At 39.5% G+C, this 20,782-nt stretch overlaps 1 protein-coding gene across 1 annotated transcript in view; it reads left to right on the plus strand.

Annotated features, from left to right (window-relative positions):
- COL4A2 (collagen type IV alpha 2 chain) overlaps nt 1-20,782 on the plus strand; it is a 169,557-nt gene that overhangs the window by 118,888 nt on the left and 29,887 nt on the right. The window contains exons 18-26 of the mRNA XM_018557002.1: nt 247-313; nt 3,168-3,278; nt 3,360-3,506; nt 4,712-4,804; nt 6,198-6,361; nt 7,881-7,953; nt 12,418-12,524; nt 16,021-16,204; nt 19,090-19,137. Of these exons, the coding sequence (XP_018412504.1) occupies nt 247-313; nt 3,168-3,278; nt 3,360-3,506; nt 4,712-4,804; nt 6,198-6,361; nt 7,881-7,953; nt 12,418-12,524; nt 16,021-16,204; nt 19,090-19,137 (994 nt within the window). The remainder of the gene's footprint in view (nt 1-246; nt 314-3,167; nt 3,279-3,359; nt 3,507-4,711; nt 4,805-6,197; nt 6,362-7,880; nt 7,954-12,417; nt 12,525-16,020; nt 16,205-19,089; nt 19,138-20,782) is intronic.

Below are 20,782 nucleotides of genomic sequence, written 5' to 3' on the forward strand. Positions count from 1 at the left end.
TATATATATATTGATATAAAAATGCTGCTCTTATCAATCACTTGCCATAGCTGTCTTTTAATTAGAGGGTTAAACCAAAAGTAAAGTTTCCCTCTAGCAGCCTGAGAGCTGCTTTTAGGTGGCAGAGTAATAGCTGATCAAAATGGTCGCCTTGTTGAAAGTGAGAACTACTTTAAGTCTGTAGTGTATTTGTATTTTACTGTCATTTGTATTATAAAATATCTTTTTCTGTGGCACAATAATTAGGGAGAACAAGGTGAAAGAGGTGCTCCTGGGCCCCCAGTCTATGTTACAAGTCTTACAGCACGGAAAGGTAACAATATTTAATGCTAACGATAAGTATGACATGCCTACATATCTACACCTATATAGGTTTACTGCCTCATCCCTTTTAAAGTGAACAAATATCAATAACATCTCTGACAAAGTAAATATCTGAAATCTGGTTTCCCCTTACAGTTCAGTTTTCGCCCCCCATACTCCACTGAAACCACCCTCCTAAAACTCACTAATGACTTACTAACTGCTAAAAACAATGGCCGCTGCTCCTTACTCTTGCTGCTTTTGACACTGTTGACCACCTGCTCCTCCTCACAAAACTCCACTCACTTGGCCTACAAGACTCTGCTCTCTCTCATGGTTCTCCTACTACCTATCTGAGCGCTCCTTTAGTGTCACCTACAAATCTAGCTCCTCCCCTCCTCTTCCTATTTCTGTAGGGGTCCCTCAAGGCTCAGTCCTTGGACCTCTTCTCTGCTCTTTCATCACCTCCTCCCTCAGTCATTTAATAACCTCACATAGCTTCCAATACCATCTCTATGCCGATGACACCCAAATATATATTTCTACTCCACAGCTCACCCCCTAGTGTCCTTGTGTTTCACTAATCTACTAAATGACATATCAGTCTGGATGTCACAACACTTCTTAAAACTCAACCTTTTAAAAACTGAGCACATGATATTTCCTCCTGCCCGTGCACCTTCCCCCAACTTTTCCCTTGAGATTTATAACACAACTATCAAACTCTCCCCCCATGCCAAGGTGCTAGGTGTCATCCTTAACGCGGTTTTACTAATTTAGACTCCTGTCCACTCTTCTGTAATGGAGATGGAGAGTCTAGACTCGGAAGTGCATTAACTTCCTTTCCTTTCTCTCTTTCTATCATGTTGACCCAGTTCCTCCCCTTATCTTTTTACCTCGTTCCTCTCACTTTTCATACTGCTTTGCCTGCCTTTCCTACTGACTGCCCTTCTACTACCCTGCTATTTTCTTTACTACCACTACCTTCTGTGATACCCTCGGGCATTAAGAGTATATATACTCCACCCTAGTGCGTTTTTCACCCATCTGTCTTGGCCCATTTAGATCCTGTTTATTATAAGTTAACAAATATCACCATTCCTGCTATGTGCTGCGGAAATTGCCCTACTTGCCTCTATTGTGCAGTTTACACATTTTCTCACAGTATCACTTGTCACAAAGTTCCCGCCTAAAAAGGTTATACCCTGGTACTCGCAATGTAGCCTTTAACTTGGTTTAACCTGACTCTTTGATGTATTGACAGATGATACCTTGTTACAGTATATACTGCTTTCATACTCTGTTATTGTATCCTATTTTATTATGAATCTACATTAATAAAATCTCTTTGGAAAAAATGAAACAGCGAGTTATGAGAACAGAAGTAGTATCTGAATCTAACTGAAAAATTAGGGCTTATTTACTAAAGGGATTAGAAATCATTACTCAAAAAATGTGTAGACATTTGCTTCAAATATTCATCTGCACAGGAATCTACTTTTCACATGGATAATTAACATAAATATTCATACAATAACTAAAGATTCTCAATTCCTTTAGTGAATCAGCTTCATTTGTTCTAAATCAAGGACATAAAGATGAACTTGCATTTAAACGCCCCTAAATACAAACAAGCTTGTGTAATAAACATTATACAAATATTTAGTGAAAACATTTACTCAGTGTCAGCATTGCACTGTATGTCAATAAGGTTTTGTACTGCACCACAAAATGTGCTTGAAGGCAATGTATGGCAGTTTGTTTATTATGGCCAGGACTAAGAGAATAAAATCTTTTTTTTTTTTTTAATCAGGTAAATATGAAATAATGTATATAAATATTTTGTTTGATCTTGATGCATTCTTCCTTTGAGCCAGCATGTGGAGTTTTAGTCTCCTTTTCACTTTCTCCAGGCTCCAGTTCTTCTGTAAAGCCTGGTGTTTACAGAGGTCAGTAGCTAAAGATGAAATGCAAACACACAAGTGAATGAGACAAAGCAGCCACATGTCCCTTAACAGCTCATTCTGAAGATTTGGTCAGAGAAAGTGAAACAAAAGGCAGGCAGCTGTACTGTCTCTTTAGCTAACATGTATGGCTGAAGAAATCCTTTGACATTTATTAACTACTTTATTAACTACATTTATTAACTAGATAGTAAAAAGCAGATATAAAACAAAAACTAATGTATTCTGACTCCGATTGTTGTGCTAGTGACTTATCCCTTGCTGAGACCTCTATGCCTGGCCTGTATAAGCGGATACAATCAATGAGGACAATCCTTGTCAGATAGCTGAACTCACCAATACCTTTTCATCCACAAAGGTTGCTTTATTCTGTACATCAGACAACAGGATACAGCTGATGAATGGTTGCGGTATTATGCGGTCAAAAGACGATACTTTCGTAGCGTACTATGTAGAATACATGTGTCCCTGTTACATGTGGCCTGTTAGCTGCATCCATGACACAGGAAGTACTATACTTAAGAAGAAGGGAGGAGCATTACATACAAAGAAATGTGTCATAGATCAGGGAAAGGAACCTGGAAAACAAGTGCATTACCAAAAAAAAGGCCACTAGATGGCAGCATATAACTAACCATGGAATAGCTAGGAAAAATGGTTTAGGGAGACAATTTATATAAATTCTATCTAACATTAAAACTTCTATGCCCCATTGGGGTGACACATAATGTATAAACATAAAAAAAGAACTGAAATACATTTTAAATAAAGTATCTGTTTAATATAAGCTGGCTAGTATTACAGTCATGAATTATAGCAGGGAAGCCATAGATAAATAACAGATCATAACTAACAACATTTCTAGTAATAAAAATGAATCAATCTGTTGCCTGCTTACAGGAGAAAACGGTGATAGAGGATTTCCTGGCAACGTTGGTCTTGATGGAGAAACTGGAGAGAAAGGAAGTCCTGGCCTTCCAGGCTTGATGGGATCACCCAGCCCTTTCCCAGGTAATTTAGCATGTGACATTATTGTATTGTGTTCTTCATTGTCTTATTAAGTTGCTGACCAAACATTTTTTTCTTGTACAGGTCCTCCAGGATTTCCTGGTTTGAAAGGTGAAAGAGGTCAAAAAGGATATCAAGGGAACCCAGGATTTCCTGCCTTTCAAAAAGGGAGAGATGGAGAATCAGGAGAGCCTGGCCTAAGAGGACCTCCTGGTGTACCAGGGTATCCAGGTAATTAGCAGTTGCTTCAGTGTGTTTAAGTCACAAGAAAGACAAGAACCTACACTTGCAACCAAGCACTTCTTACTAAAAGTGAATTACTTTACATTTTAATTAGAGGTGCACCGAAATGAAAATTCAAAAAACTAAACCGAAATGAAAAAAAATGTCAGGCCAAAACCGAAAACGTTTTTTATTCTAACTTTCTCAAATTTTTAAAAATATTTTATTTTTATTTATTTTTTTAGAAACTTTTTAATTGTTTTATATTTTATTTATTCATTTTTATTAAATATTTTTTCTACTTAATTGTTGGGGGCTTCGGGGAAATATTAGGGGTCTAAACAGACCCCTGATATTTCCCTTTTAAAATAGAAAAAGAGATTGAGTCCTTAATCTCTTTTTCTGCAGCCCCTGTTATAAATGAACAGGAATCCTATATGCTGAGTGTTCCTGTTCATTCATAACATGTGGATATAGTATGTTTACTATATCTACAATCATGCATCAACAGGAGGTGATGTAGATCACTTCCCATTCATTCATAATTGAGGAAAAAGAAAACATACTCTGCCCTCAATTATCTACAAACACTCAGCGATCACTGATCACTGAGTGTTCGCACACGCTCTCCATCTTGACAGCTGTCACCGGAGGCTGACTGCCATTTTCGACCGATATGTTTCCGCGGCCGATATGATGGTGCATCCCTAATTTTAATTGTTGGATGTTACACAGAGAATTCTGTGAAAATGCCTGGAAGTCATGGCAATCAACTGGTTTCAATACTTTCAGAAGCACTGAATTGGAACTAGTATACACAGGAGTCAGGAGTTCTGACTTTTCAGTGTCCTGCTATATACTTGTACTGATATCAGAGGGTCAACAAGGAACTAGCATTTTCACAAGTAGGTCAGCAGTGGCAGCCACCATGTTTGCGTCAGCACAGGTTTCTTGCATAGCTTAAAAATGTTTCCACAAATATAAGTGGGACCTATAACATATTTTCTTATCAGCAGTCTCTCTTTCCCTTTCTTCTCTGTTTGTTCCTCTCTAATTTCTTGAGATTTTATTTGATATGGCCCAAGGCAATGTGCCAGTTTCACCCACCTTCATTTCCTTTAGTTTAGAAATAAGACTAATTATATAAATTAAAGTATTTTTGCATTCAAATTGCAGCACTCAGCTTCCATCACATGTTCATATTGCCTTTTTAGGTGGACGCATTGGAAGAAAAGGTGCTAAAGGATCTCCAGGAGATGATGGATCAGATGGATATCCTGGCTTTGCTGGTTCAAAAGGACATAAAGGTGATTTTTATATTTAGATCAGTGTTATAATTAGAGTGTTGTTGAGCCCAAACTTGTTTTCTTCGTTTTGGATATAGTAGAAAAGGGCTCTTAGAGAAGTATCCTCATTTTCTGCCCTGTAGAGGTGTAATGTAAATATAAAAAAATATTAGTTTGACATGTTTGTTATTATGGGCTTTGATGGGCTTTTATGGGCTATCATAAGTGTGTCATCTAGAAACATCCACAAGTATACACAAGATAGTCTGTGAAACAATACAAAGCTATCTTTTAAAACACTTTGATGTGCTGATGGGTTGACAGGCTTTAGATGTGTGTCAATGGCATCAGTTTGAACCAGGGGCTGACTGGCAACTTTTAACCCTGGGGGCAATTACAACCCAGAGGCCCATAGTGCGGCAACTTGGCCCTCCTCCCGCTCTGCCTCTTCCCCGGATGCCCCTGTCTGCCACCTTTGCCACCCTTGTAACAGTAGTGTGAATGTATTTATCGGTTTAGGAAATGTAAAGCACACTGGTAGTGGAGGGATGCCACGTCAGGGCTGTGCGCGTGAATGACTGCTGCGCCACTGGTAGTTCTGCCACTAACTCAGAAATACATTGTACAGCATTGCAGAATGGCATTGGCTATAGAGAACTACAATTCCAAGCAATACATTACACAACAATGCAGAATACCATCAGCTATAGCGGACTATAAATCCCAGCAATAATTACTACCAACAGCTATAGAGAACTACAATTCAAGAATTCATTAACAGATGCATTCTCAATTGGCTTTCGTTTGACCTTCATTTTACCTGCTTCATGCAATTTTTGCATTCCTATAGGCTGGTATGGAAATGCAAAACCCACTTAAATAAAAGTTAATTGGCACAGGCCCTAAGATTGATGCCAACCCTGCACAGCATTGCAACTGTCATATATGAAAGTTATAGTGTATATAAAACAAAGCCTTTTTTTTTTTGCTGCTTGTGTCCCTGTTAGGGAGATTCTATTTCTCTATTTGTTTTGGAGACCAGGACTGAAAGTAAGTCACCAGGACTGAAAGTAAGAGCAAATCCTAATTTTTGAGTTGATACCAGAAAAGGATTAGAAAGGAACCTTCCAACGGGGAATTTTGTTCAGTTGACAACTGTCCAACTCTCTATGAAGGGATTTCCCGCACTTTGGAAAGATCTCCTTTCACTTCCTTTCCTTTCTGTTGGGTCTATGGGACAGGAAGTGAAGGAAAATCTCCCAAATTGGACACAGATGACAAAAACAAATTACAGGGGCTTTAACCATACATAGCCATCCAAAATAAAAAAATACTTTATGTGTTCACACTTGATAATATTGTGTATTACTGATTTCTGTGTGCTCCTTGCCTTTACACTTTAATAATATTCCAGGTGAAGAAGGAGAATGTAAATGTCCTGGCAGTGATGAAGCTACAAAGGGGCCTGCTGGGGAACCAGGGCCCATAGGCTTTCCTGGCTTTTCTGGTGAACCTGGGCCTAAAGGTGAAAGAGGAGACGTAGGAGGCCCTGGTCTTCCAGGGGCTCCTGGTATTAAGGTGAGACATTACGTTTGATGTTACATCATCTGATACTTCCAAATCAAGCTTATACAGTTGAATAATAATGGTTGTGTAAATAAATGTCAACCAAAGTCAGTTCCAAAGATGTATGCGTATTTTGAAAAAGCTGTCAACTGAATTGTCCCATCAGGGGACCAAGTGTAGAATTTATTACATGTGTCAGTTAAATGAATATCTTACATTTATAGTTATGTTTGCAAAGTGAAACAAATATATACTCAGTGTTAAGTATGGCTACCAAAATGAACCGAAGATGAGCTTGCTCCCACTAGCACCATATATGGTGATAGTAGGCTGCTTGGTATCACAAAGCAAACTCTGTTATCTTTATAAGCTCCAGTCAGGGTGTGGGTGTAGTGGCTGAGGTACACAAAAACTGTCAGGTTGTTATAGATGTCTTTGTCTTCCTTTAGGAAATTTCCCCACTCACAGAGACAGTGAGGAAAGATCTCCCCAGTGGGGACATGGACAGTACTAAAACCATGCCAATGTTTTAACCCTCTATCCAAAGCTCAAAAAATGTTTTGCCTGGAATTCCATTTTTATCTTCCGGTGGTAACAACTGATTAAAGTGCACCTTTCCCTCCTCTTTAATTAACTGCAAACACCAATGAAATGATTATAGGAAAACATATAAACTCACTTATTGTTAATAACATAGTAGGTGAGGTTGTATAAGGACTAAGGTCCATCCAGTTCACCGTGTGTGTGTTTGTATTTATGTGTATTGCCTCTTTATTGTTGATTTTTCCCAATCCCATGTATCTTTCCCCGTTTGGTCAGAAATGTGCTCTGTCATTCAAAAAATATATGTCAGTGGTGACTGTCTTTTTCTGCCTTGTTTCTGTGCCGGCCCACCCATGACGGCGGTCAGATCTCACAAAACGCATGCAGCTTGTTATTGTTCATACATGTGCAGAAAAAAAAAACAAGGATCTCACAAGATTTTGAGGTTTGCAAACAAGTTCTCCCTGGAAGGCATTGGTGACACAGCCTTCCACACAGCCTTCCACACAGCCTACATCACCAGTGCCTCTGAAAAGTAGGAAGTAAAATACATTTAGTTTTGAGCACACAAGTAATGTTTATTCTACCTATGACTGGAATGTGTTTACAACATGCAGAGCTGCATGCACCTGTGCTTTTTAGGTTTGGGGAGGGGAAGGTCCGGTTTAAGAATGCTGAGGTCTAGCCATACTATACATTAGCATCCCCTATTCTTGCTGTTGGCACAGTAGTTTTTGAAATGCATTCATCATAGTAGTTGAAATCTGTGGGATGCCATTTGCTGGAAATCTTTTAACCATATTTTTAAAATATTTATATGACAAAGTTTTGCTTATGTTTGCTATTTCTTGACAATGTGGCAGTACAATGTTGGTTGTGTAGGAAGCAAAATATCAATCTGCATGTCATGTAATGAAAAGTAGATCACTTTATCATATCTTTTTGTAGCGTTTTTGTAAATGAGTGATATTGTGTGCTTAAATTTAAGGGGATTCGAGGCGTTGATGGTCTTTCTGGACCTGTGGGAGACAAAGGAGACACAGTGTACATTAGCGAAAAAGGTAATTCCTTCTTTTAAAATTCTCTGTAAATCTCCCTTCTGAGCAGTGACTATTTATAGCCATTTAATCCTCTTGTCATATGTTCCACATATACCAACACTTTAAACATAACAATGTGATTCATACACACACTCAGTTTTTAATAATAAATGTTAATTGGAACTCAATCATATATAAACTCCACTAGCACATGCATATAGGAAGTCAGAAAGGACAATTAGGACAATACTCCCTAGGCTACTCTTAATGCATTTGAGGAGCAGCCATGAGAGGGTCAGATAATTTTCTTAAGTGCAGCATATGCTTAGACATTGCAAGACTGCATAGCCATGCAGTGCTGATAAAGTGGTATTATTGAAGCTACAGTGCCATATAAAAAATATCACACATTTTTCCTAGACATGACTGTGGCATAGAAAGTTAGAGCTGCTGAACTCTCAAGGCTACTGCTGATTTGTTACTGATTCCCATAATCTTCTGTTACTAGAAACCTGAAGGTTGTGTGGCATACTGATTATCCTGCAAAAGTATAATACTGGTCAACTATCATGGCCTGTACCTTTGCATTCTTCCCCATATTTTTCTGTTATTAGAAACATGGTGGTGGTGCTGTTATGTCACCAGCATCCATCATACAAAAAAGGACAAGACTGTTAAACCATCATGCCTACTATTACTGTTATTGTAAACATGTAGATGGTACTTCCAACAGCAGCTCACCATGTTATCAGTTCTTGCAGATTGGCTCTTTCAGATCAGAGCTTTCCTGCATTTTCTGGAGTAATCCAGCTACCAGGTAGAAAGTTTGTGCATTGTTTTATGTGTATAACTATGGTGTGGCACATCTGTTCATCTATCTCTACAGTTGGTGGACAGGTAAACAAACCCAAACCCCAATTGAAGCCAACTTCGAAATAGGCCATAAGCTTGTAACATTGTTCTACATGCTCCAATTGCCTTGTGTCATTCCTTTCAGTGCTGTTGTTACTCCCAGCCCTGGCCGCAAATCCCCTCCTCAGCATGCATTGTTGATTGGTGTGTTGTAGTCAGACCACTGCCGCACTCAGGGGTGTAACCAGTTAGGTAGGGGGAAAAAATAAATTATATTATAAATTATTCATAAATGACTGCCAGTACTCCTGGACCTGGTGCTTCTTTGACTGGGGGACCAAAGTGTCCACCTATGACGCCTACTCCAACATATATGCCGGCTGCAGCTCCTCCCTCTTCCTGGTCAAGGTGCTGTGCAATTAAATGGTGTGTGTATGACCTTCGTCCAGATGCACTGGCTGTTCATGCGCCGGAACTCCCTGAGAAACCAGCACCCAAATCTCTGACTTCAGGCAGCGGAGGAGCTTCCGCAGGACCCTAGGGCTGAGATCCAGATGTCATCGTGCTCATCGGCACCTCTGTGGTGGTGAGTCCGGGGAAGTGCAGCCTATAAACTCTGTGCAGGGTTATGTCTCTAGAGCGGGGCAAGCTACAGAGCCCAGCGGCCGAGGCAGAAGATTGGTAACTGCAGAATTAAAGGGCTCAGCATATGAAGGCAGAAGATCGGTGTTGCAGCTGCAGAACTAGAGACTAGCACAGCATGGCAGGGCAGGAGAGAATGGTTATTGTAGCTGCAGAACTAGGGAGCCCATCAAGCCAGGAATGGAGAAAGTGGCTATTGCAAAGGTAGAACTAGAGCGTCCCGCTACGTTGATAGCGCAACCTGTTAGAACCGTGCACGCTGTATCCCGCGACTGACAGGTTATGCAAAATGCCTTAAACAGGAAGGGGTGGGACTAATTTAGATTAGGGATGGGGGGGTGCTCGGGTTTAGTTTTGCCTAGGGCAGCACAAAACTAAAATACACGCATGGCCACACTTACATAGAGACCAGCAATACTTCTGTGCAGCCTATTCTGTGGATTTGCAGACAGTTCTGAGTGAAACAATTTCACTGTTAAGAACGATACTGTGAAACTAAAGCTTGGAAAAGAAAGTTACCAGGTTCTCCCCTATTTTAAGTTGGCTTCAACTGAGCATTAACTGGCCATATTCAACATTATGTTTCATGTTAACAGTTATTGATAACAAAATTAAAGTAGAACTAAACTTTTGCAATAGAATACCTAGTTTGTATGTGTACGGCCCTCTGTGCTTTGTTGCAGCTGGGAGCACTGAGGAAAGGGTGACATTACTGCAGCTAAACTGAGTATGTGTTGTCACCCTAGGAAAGGAAGTGTTTGTGAATACACCTTCTGGTATGATTTATTTTTCAAAATAAAAATAGAAAGAGTATTAAACTTTCTGATAATTTGGTGTAGTTCCATTTATATTGTAATCCGGCCCACTAAAAGCCTTCCCTGCCAGTCTTATACTCACCATGTAAATATAGGACTGACATTGGAAAATGGAGGCAGGAGGGCTACAATATAAGTGTAATTGCAGTTTACCTACCTGCAGTGTTTGGGTGCACTTTAATTCGTAGTCAACTTTTTCATTATATTTAATATATTAAATATGATTAAGTAATATATTAACTGGGGATGCACAGGAATAAACATTTTTAAACCGAAACTGAAATTTTAAATATTCATCAGGCCAAAACCAAAAATGACTTTTGTTTCCAACCTTTTAAAAAAAAAAAAAATTATTGTTTAGTTATTTTGTCTTTATGGGTTTTTTTTTACTTTACTGTTACGGGCTTTTTAAAATAGAAAAAGAGATTGAGTACACAGGGTCCTCAATCTTTTTTTCTGCAGCTCTCAATCTCTTTTTCCGCAGCCCCAACACTCAATGAACAGGAATCTCTCAGTACAGAGGCTTCCTGTTCATTCACAATCTGGAGATAGTAAATATTTACTTTCAACCCAGTCATGAATAGCTCTCCTCACACTGTCCCACTTGGCCTCCTGGTAGGGCTCCAATACCTGCACTACCCCGCTCGGTCTCCTGACAGGTCTCTCCTCCCCGCTTTTAGGCCAGGACAGGTTTACTTTAAACATGTTCAGTGCTACCGACTCAAACCAGGTTTAAGAAACTGGTTGCTATTTAAACCCATAGGGCATCATACATTGATAATTGCAGGGGTGCAAGGTTTATATCTCCCGACACCTGGGATATGCAGTTCTGGGTGCCAGGCAGGTGTTTTTAAGCACCCACCCTACACTTTGGGTTTTATCTGATCAGGGGTGCGATGGGCTGGTACGTTTATTGAACTGTGCACACATCTCCTCCTTGATGGAGGAAAAAACTGACATTACAAGACCCATGTTAGTGTATTGGAAGCCAGATCCCACATGAAAGGGGACTACGTGTCAGTCTTTGGGTCAACATCCTCTTATCCTTACTTCAGGCAATACAGCATTATAACATGGACCATTCTCTTTGTTATAGCGCTTTAAAAGTTCCCATGGGGCACATGTGCAAATGATGACTGGTGGACTGCAACATTTCAGAGTGTTCTGATTCTTCATCAATATATTTTCCTTTCTTTGTCCATTACTAGGTGCACTTTATAAAGAAACAAAGCACTCTGAAATGTTGGAGTTTTCCAGGTAGCTTTTATACATGCTTCTGAACTTCTGCTAACAGAACTATATTTAAGAAGATGGTTTTATTTATTAAAGTGCCAATCTGAAATTCTGATTATAACGGGGCAGTTACTGAATGCTAGAGTGGCATGCTGTGGAACATTTGAAGAAAATAAAGGCCTATGTCAGCAGGCTTTGAGGCTGGCCCAATGGACAGATGCAGTTTGCTTTAGGGTGCATTCCACTTGCATTTATCATCAGTTTGAGAAGCTACTGAGATCATTCAGAGTTCATTGACAGGTGACTTTGACCTAAAGTCGCCCTCTTCTGAACTTTTAAGATGCATCAATCTGTTTCAAGCTGCTTTTGCATTCTCATTGACATGTATGGCGAGATTAATTGAGAAGCGGTAGAAAGTGTTGCCTTCTTACTTGCTTGTTGTACCGCACTAAGGGTTTGACTTATTAAATCACTTTAATCTAAGCATACAGAACATTTTCTAATTGCAATGTACTGAAGTAAACAGGTCCTTTGGTGTGAACAGGTCCTATTGAAAACAACATATTCTCTTGTCTGTGCATTTTTCTGCATTGGAAAATTAGGCAAAAGCATGGCAACTCATGCAGAGTGAACAGACTTTTAGAGTTCACGTCAGCAAATGGCACTGCTATGTCATATTGTCCTGAAAGGACAGGGCAGGCTCTTGTGTGTGAACGAAATCTCCTTCCATTACACTAACAATCAACATCAGGTAAAATCACAAATTAATATTGTGTAGTCAGATTGTCTCAACACCTATAAAAGGAATATATAGTCTTTTTTCCATAAGTATGTAACAAAAATTATTTTTGATGTCAAACAATATCGAGTTTTCAAAAATGAAACTCATAACCTCATTACAAATTACCTTTCAAAAGTAATTATTGGTCTATTGTATCTAAAGGTGCAAAAGGTGAACGAGGAACCTCTGGCTCCCCGGGTGCAGCAGGTTTTGAAGGATATCCAGGAAAGGATGGAGCTTTTGGTATCCCTGGCTCCCCAGGTCTTCCTGTAAGTAGATTTCTATGATCAACAGTAAAAAGCAGTAATATGTGCATTAAATGTGGACCTGATAACAAGCACTTTCCCTGCACTGGCCACCCTGTGGCAAAAAGATAAAAGGCGAAATTCACAAAGCAAACATATCAGAATAAGGATGCTTATTTTCAGTTGAGTCAAATGACATTTGCAAATTCTAGTCACATGGCTTAAACAAAGATCCTTATTAGTGATGAGCTCAGGTTTTGACCGAACCTGAGGTTCTCTGAAAATGGATGCTACATGGGCCTTCCGCCCAATCAGCTGCGAGTTGGGACATTCTCCACCCTTCAGCTGACCATAAACAGAGAGGCGGGATGTCTTTCTCCTAATATATATTCTTTATCTTATGTACCTAATATAGCCATGGTGCCATATAGGGGCAATGACATCACTGCATCCCACCCTTTTGCCTATGTGCAGCTGCAGGCAGGAAATTCCCCAGCTGCAGCTGATTGGGCGGAAGCGGAAGGAGCATCCATCTTAGTTCAGAGAAGCTCAAGTTGGGACCGAGTGCAGTCCGATTCTCAGGTCATCCCTAATCCTTATGAAGACTGAGAAGAGTGAATTCTGCTTTTTCAGCTTTGGCTAACAATATAAATGAGAATAGATGACAGGATCTGAGTAAAAAGGAATCAATTTCGTTTACAAGAGCTATGTCTCATGTTTTGTTTTGTTTTTTTACTCTTTAAGTGTTTGATATAATTTATGAAGTGTTTATGCCTTTTATATGCATGGAGAGCATTGTAATCAGCCTGAATAAGGGTAGAAAGAAGGAACAGCATCTGTTTCACAGTCGACAGTGACAATGCATAAATAGAGAATGCAAGGCCTCATAGCTATTATGGCGAATCATATAAATGTAATATAAACATTAAAAGCATGCTGTTTTATTTCAACCCCTTAATAACCATTAATAACCATGGCCATAGATCTATGGTCCATGGTCTAATCTGCCTGACTCTCCCAAAAAAGGCTGTAGATGTGTTGCCTAGCTTACTATCAGAATTCCTGCTGCCAGAATTGAGCTGTTACTAGCAACCTCTGTCCTGGACATAGCCAAAGTGTCTCCCAGCATGAAAGTGCTCTGATGAAGGATGGAGACTTCGTATGACAATGAATAACATGCAAATGAGGCCATTTTCTATGCAGCAAAAGTTTATCATATTCTAAGGTGAATTTGTATAATAAAACAACTGCAAAGAAAACAAAATATAATTTGAAGACAACAGATGTAGAGAAAACTAGGTTTATCTTTTAATATAGGATATACAATATTTAAAAATATATGAACACCAGCACTATTATTAACCTTGCAGTGTGGCTACCCACTACCCAAGGGTTAAGTACTCGCTTTTGTTTAGGTGCTAAAAAAAAAGTTATACTTACCAGACCATCCGAGCCAGCTCCCTGTGATCACTGAAGCGTGTCTCCTCCTCCACTGCACAGATGGACTGCTCCTTGGAGTGCTCACATCTATACACAGTCTATGCACAGCGTATAGAGTGTGATGACACCAGGATCCTTAGACCACTGCAGCAGAGGAGAGTCATTCTAGGCACTGGTCTAAGAACAAGCCAGCTCGGATGATCTGGTGAGCACTTAACCCTTGCAGTGCTAGGGTAGCCCTACTGCAAGGGTTTATAATTTTGTTTCCTGGAGATCTTTAATGCTCTGTGTATCCTCTATTTCACCTGATGAGCTGTAACCACTAGGTGGCACTGTATTAAGTGCAGTACAACACAGAAACTGTATGGATACTTTTTGGAAAACATCATTATTGCAGCACTCATAAAAAAAAAATATCTTAACTGGGAACTAAGTGATCCTCAATTTATGGTACATCTACCTGGTTGATTTTATATATGAACACCTGTGAACGATCTTGCTGGATACAATTATTGATCCTTGTAACATTGGAAAAGACTTATGTGGATGTATGACTAGTGGTGACATCGTGAAACTTTACACATATGGAGTAGCAAAGTGTATGGGAAAAGCACTATATAATTGATTCTTTCACCTGTAGCAGGAAATCCTGATATACCGAGTGATTGGCTCAACTACTGTGCAGCAACTTTTATAGTTCAACCCTCAAAGAGTGACACCTGCAGTATTGGCCTTCTAAACATATTTAAATTTATATGTTCAGAAGTAACATTTAGTACGGAAGGAACGAGGACAACCGCAACTTATGAACCTTATCCTGCATCCTATTAATAGTAGTTTTTCAACTTTATAAGCTTGCAGTATAATGCTAGATGTCTAGCATTGAATTTTTGAACTTTGTAAATCAGAGAAGGTCATCTTAATGTTACATTATCTTTACCGTTTGGAGATGAGGCTTTGTATATTGAATTGTGTTTACCATTTGTTGCAGCTGATATTGTTATGGACATTCACCAGAATCTATCTCACTGATTGTCTAATTTTCTAAAATATAGGAGCCAGTTTTGATTGGCTCTGAATAGTCCTGGATATTTATTAAGTTGACAGTACAGATATAACATCTAGTATCTTATTGAGGGAGGATGGGGATGTATCCCCCATATATAAAACAGTATATGACTATACCAAGGAACACTGCACTGATAAATATTTCAGTGCAATGTTTGTCAGGTGGGCATAAATAGGGAATCATAATCATTTTTTGGTTGGTTACCTGTCTACTGCAAATAATTGCATTGTGTACTCTCAAGCTTTTTACCTTTGTCCCTGTTGGGGTAGTGGCAGACATGGTGTTTTTATTAGGGATTTATTTTAATTAATAGTAGTAGCTGTCTGGGATGTATTGGTTTGTGTGCTGAGTAATGCTCAATACATGAGAATGATGTTTACATTGAATCACTATAGTCTTCGGATGTAAATAGTAGGGGTTTTGCAGGTCCTAAAGTGTTTGTAAATATTCATCTTATTTTGAATATACATTTACCATAAAAATATAGTGTAGTTGGTACATTCATTTAAACAATACATGAAAGCTTTTGGTTGCCTGCTACTGTAAATGAAGGGTATTCACAATTACTTTGCAGCATAGATCCTTTCTGAGCATGTAAATATGCTTTGCAAATAGAAATATTGTGAGGCCAAATACTAAACAGAAAATGTGTATATCATACACATATTTGGTATCCCTTCCATAGGGATGTACAGTATAATGTGTTTGTGCTGTATTTGAGCAGCAAAAATGTTTGCAAATCTTCTGAAAAGGGAGAAATTTTATATTTATCACATTTTATTCAGTATTTGTCTGAATAATAAACTTAAATGTTTGGTAGGTTTTCAACAGAAAGACAAACCTGTCGTCAGTAAAAAAAAAAAAAAAAGTTAGTAGTAGTCGAATCTACACTGCAAAATTGCAAAATCTGCTGTAGTCAAGGAGATATGAATTAACCATAAACCATGAAGGGCGTAAGATACATTTCTGTGTGCAGCAAGATTAATCTGACATAAGCTATTTTTGTTACAGGGTGATGCTGCAAAAGGATTAATTGGCGACGTTGGATTTCCAGGCCCTCCAGGCCGCGAAGGAGTTCGAGGTGAGCCTGGGCTACCAGGTTTAGGATTCCCAGGGCCACAGGGTGTACGTGGGGCTACTGGAGAGCCAGGACGAAATGGATCACCAGGAATTCCAGGACTTCAAGGTTTACCAGGTAAGAACTATATGTCCAAAATTCTAGGTTTATGCATTTGCTGAAGCTGCACTTATGTGTAACCTTTTTATTGTAAAATATTTGTGGCAAAAGTGCAGGAGACAGTATATAACCTAAGGGAGGCTAACATAAAATGGACAGCTGAGCAAAGAGAAGTGGAGGGCACCAGGGGCGTAACCGCAGATCATGGGGCCACATAGCAAAATTTTGATGGGGTCCCCCCGCAACCTCCCTACTGTCAATGATATTAAAGTCAGGTAGCAGGAGAGCTGCCTGCATAGTCCCCCCCTGTACATCTGATGTCAGGTCTTCTTGATTAATAATGTCAGTAGCAACTTCTGCAATCCTTATTGGGGTCCCCTTCCACCCCCAGGCCCCATAGCAGCCGCATGGGCCGCTATGGCTATTGTTACGCCACTGGAGGGTATCCTTGACACATATGTCACTCCAGGTACACTCTTGACTAACCTGATCTGCCTTCAATTTTTAAAAGTTCTTTGATATCAATTAAGGTGCCTAAATGTCAATGCTACACAATTTATCCATCAAGCCTGATCTTGTCTAAGGACAGCTTCAAGCATATCTGTCGTCCAGTTATGCTTAATTAGCTTCCAGCTCCATAATAAAGAAGAAATCTCCCAGTATCTGCACATCAGTCCAGCTGCAAAACCTTGGTTCTGTAATATGCATATATCAAAGAGCGCCCAAGAATGCACACATTTATTTGCCTCTTAGAATGCTGTTACAATATGCTACTATTTTGTAAACTCACTGCTCAGTGCTGCAGTCTTTTCCACACATTTACAAACACTCAATTACTAGATTCTTTCTTCGTTGTATTGCAGTGTCTATCTTTGTATTTATTAATTTTGGATACAAATCAGTTAAACAAAAAGAAACTCTTTCACTCCCCATGTACAACAGGTAATTAGCAAGCAGTGTAAAGTTAAAGTAGGCCTGACAAGGGTCTTCAAGTGTCAAATGCACATGAATGCTTTGTGAACTTGTCTGCATCACACCATCTGCTGGAAACAAGTGGTAATGCAGTAGTGTGCATCATTTGGTCTGTTATCATTATGATTCAAAAATGAGCCAAAGAACCATGTGATAATAAATGGCTTCATATGATCACTATCCTTAAATAAAAGACAGTTTTTGGCATGATCAGAAATATTTTCAATATCAATGCACAATTGTAAGTAAGGGCCTGTTCACACATACACTGAGTGGCCAGATTATTATGAGCACCTGACGTTTGTAGGCAAATTAGCTATAATTTTGTGCTGAAGTTGCTAGAGGGCCAGACCATCATAAACAGGGAAGCAGGTTGTTTACCATGACAGTAGAAGTTATTTTTTTCTGAAGGTATGGGTAAACAACGCGATTTAACAGCCTTTGAACGTGGGATGATTGTTGGCGCTCGGAGCCATGGAGCGAGTATCAGCAAAACAGCAGAATCCGTTAAATATTCAAGAGCAGCTGTTGTTAAAGTGTTTAAAGACTGGACTGTCAGCCGAAAATCTGTGTCTGAACGTGCGAATTGTGGCCGTCAGCGACTAGTCAATGTTAGGGCAGAACTGAGAGTGGCAAGACTGGTACAAGACAACAGAAGGGCAACAGTGCATCAAATTACTGCAGATCTTAATCAGGGATCCTCTCAAATGATCTCTGAACGCAGTGTTCGCCGTACACTGCATCATATGGGATATGGAAGTCGAAGGCCTGTTCGAACACCTTTGCTGTCTGCAGTTAACAAGATAAAACGTCTCCAATTCGCACAGGAACACAAGGATTGGACAGTCGAGCATTGGAAAAAAGTCATGTGGTCCGATGAATCACGTTTCCAGTTGTCATGCAGATGGCAGAGTGAGAATTTGGCAGGGAACAGCATGAAAGCATGCACCCCACATGCATGAGTACAACCCTTCAAGCTGGTGGGGGCAGTGCTATGGTTTGGGGCATGTTTTCCTGGCATGATTTGGGCCCTTTAATTCGTGTGGAACAACATCTGAATAGCACAACATAGTGTATCATTGCTGATCAAGTTCATCCTATCATGTTGATGGCGTATCCCAATGGAGATGGCTTCTTCCAACAAGACAATGCGCCCTGCCACGGTGCTCGTATTGTGCAGGAGTGGTTTCAAGGACATGATGGAGAATTTACCTTGCTTAGGTGGCTCCCACAATCACCAGATCTCAATCCAGTTGAGCATTTGTGGGACGAAGTTGAAAGAGCCATCAGGCAGCTGGTTCCACAACCATCAAATCTCACAGAACTGGACAGTGCTTTCATCAGGCATGGTGTCAGATTCCTTGCATCACCTTTCAACATCTCGTGGAGTCAATGCCAAGAAGAATCACCGCAGTATTGAAGGCAAAAGGTGGCAAAAGGTGGCCCACACACACACTGTCAAAGCGGCCACATCCCACTAGCCCACCCGCTAAAACATAGCATTTCAGGTAGTGTGAACGGGCCTGAAAACCTTTGCTGAGGAAATATTTCTGACTATTTCTGACTAATCTTTCTGAAAATGCTAGTTCCCTGGCTATCATGCTGATCCAATGGCCTTAATACTTTCTGAACCGCAGACCTGAACCATCAGAAAGTACAGACACTAGGGATACCCAGCCACTTAGCACTTTCAGAAGTAGGGCAGCTTCCATATTTCTGTCAGTACAATTCTTAGTAGTGTATTAAACATGTATTAAAGGCATAGCTCATAATCAGCATCTAGATTTATTGAATTAAAATGTAATTAGAAACATATTTTCATGTACTAGGGTAAAACAAGATATTTTATAATAATAGCTTCTCATATCTCATTTGGGTGTTTTTCACCGACTTTGTTGCTTCACAAAGATATTTCCATTTTTCTATTACAGGCGACTGCTTTAAGGAACCCGGAGAAGACAATGAAGCAGGCCAAAGACGTAAGATAATCCTTTCACATGTTGTAATATGAATACCCATTCACCAAAGAGCTAATCAGTTACTTAACACCTCAAGCAAGGTAGTTATGAAATATTAATAATACATGTAGCAGTGCAGCATATCACATCAGTGTTCATGTTTGATTTACTGATTTGACAAAGGAGTTACAGTCTGGTTCGACTTACAAGATATCATAAAAACTGCAGCTCTATATTGGAGAGTTAGTTGGCATTTCAATGGCTCAGTATAGCAGGGAAGTAAAAGAATGTTATTCAGAAATACAGTAAGGTCAAGACTTATTGAAAATACTGAATAAGATAAGATACTTTGTTATAATTGCATACAAGACACAGAAAAACTTAGTTTAACATCAACCAACTCCAAGGATTAAGATTTCTATAACAGTATTTAAAAATCTGTACCAAAATAAAACCCTGGCAAATTACACAAAATAAATCACAATTAATCCCCCATTAAACATGTAAATGGGCCCTTCATAATTCAATAGCCTATCCTCCCCATGCAGGAAAAAAAAAACTATTCCCCAGCCTGTTTGTGCTCAAATTGTTCGTAACCTACCAGACGTAAGCGGAACAAACCAAAAATACCCTGTGTGTGTACAGTCATTCCTGATCTTAGAAGCATGTCTAAAAAGAAGCTTCAAATAAATATCCCTCATATCAGTAAGTGAAGAATGATACGACAGTGAACCAGTAGAAGTGAGGAGATATTATCTCAGAGGAGATAGCGACAAAATTCTGACAGAGTCAACCTGGTGTTTTCTGGGCACATACGGTCCTGTCTCCTACTTTGCAGCCCTCAGTGTTTAAGTTCCTCAAATTATCATTAGTAATGATAACAGTGAACTAGTAAAAGTGAGGAGATCTCAGAAGAGATATCGACAAACTCCGATAGAGGGTCTACCCCATGTGTGTCAAACTGGTGCTTTCTGGCCACATGCAGCCCTGTCTCTCCTACTTTGCAGCCCTCAGTGTTTAAAAATATTACCTCAAATGGTACCTTACCTTTGTAATGTTAAAGCGGGCATTGCACTTCAAGCAAGGACAGCATATTTACCAAGCTCCCCCATGCTAAAATGCTGCAATTACCTTAAAAAAGATTGTAAATGTATTAAGCTCACCAACCTTTATCTACCACAATGCTTCTATAGTCTACACAGTTCTCCTTTTATCACAAGACTGTAAGCATTGCTAGTATTGAATATATTAGGATGTTTACAGCTTTGATTATAGTAGTTTCTATTGCTACCTATGTGCAATGAGCTTCACACACTGAAAGATACAGAGCTACAAGCAAGTAAAACTTTGCTGAATAAACACAAGATTAAACTTGGTGCAAAATCCTTTAGACATGATGGTGTTTACATAAAGAACATTGCATTATCCAGTTATATAATCATAAGTCTGATGTCTGTGTATGGTATATGATATTGTGCCCTTTTAATACACATCTGTAGAAGTATTGGGAGAGCAAAATATACTCTTCCCAATATTTAATGACACTGCAGCTGTCCCAATATTGTCGGAATCCTTCTGGGCTACAGCATGGCTCTGCACTGTCAGCATATAGCAGGCAGTAGCCCACTATCTGCTGACTTTAGGTCACAGGACTACATTAGTAAAT

Source organism: Nanorana parkeri, unplaced genomic scaffold, assembly GCF_000935625.1.
Source record: "Nanorana parkeri isolate BGI_ZX_2015 unplaced genomic scaffold, ASM93562v1 scaffold262, whole genome shotgun sequence".
Classification (NCBI taxonomy): domain Eukaryota; kingdom Metazoa; phylum Chordata; class Amphibia; order Anura; family Dicroglossidae; genus Nanorana; species Nanorana parkeri.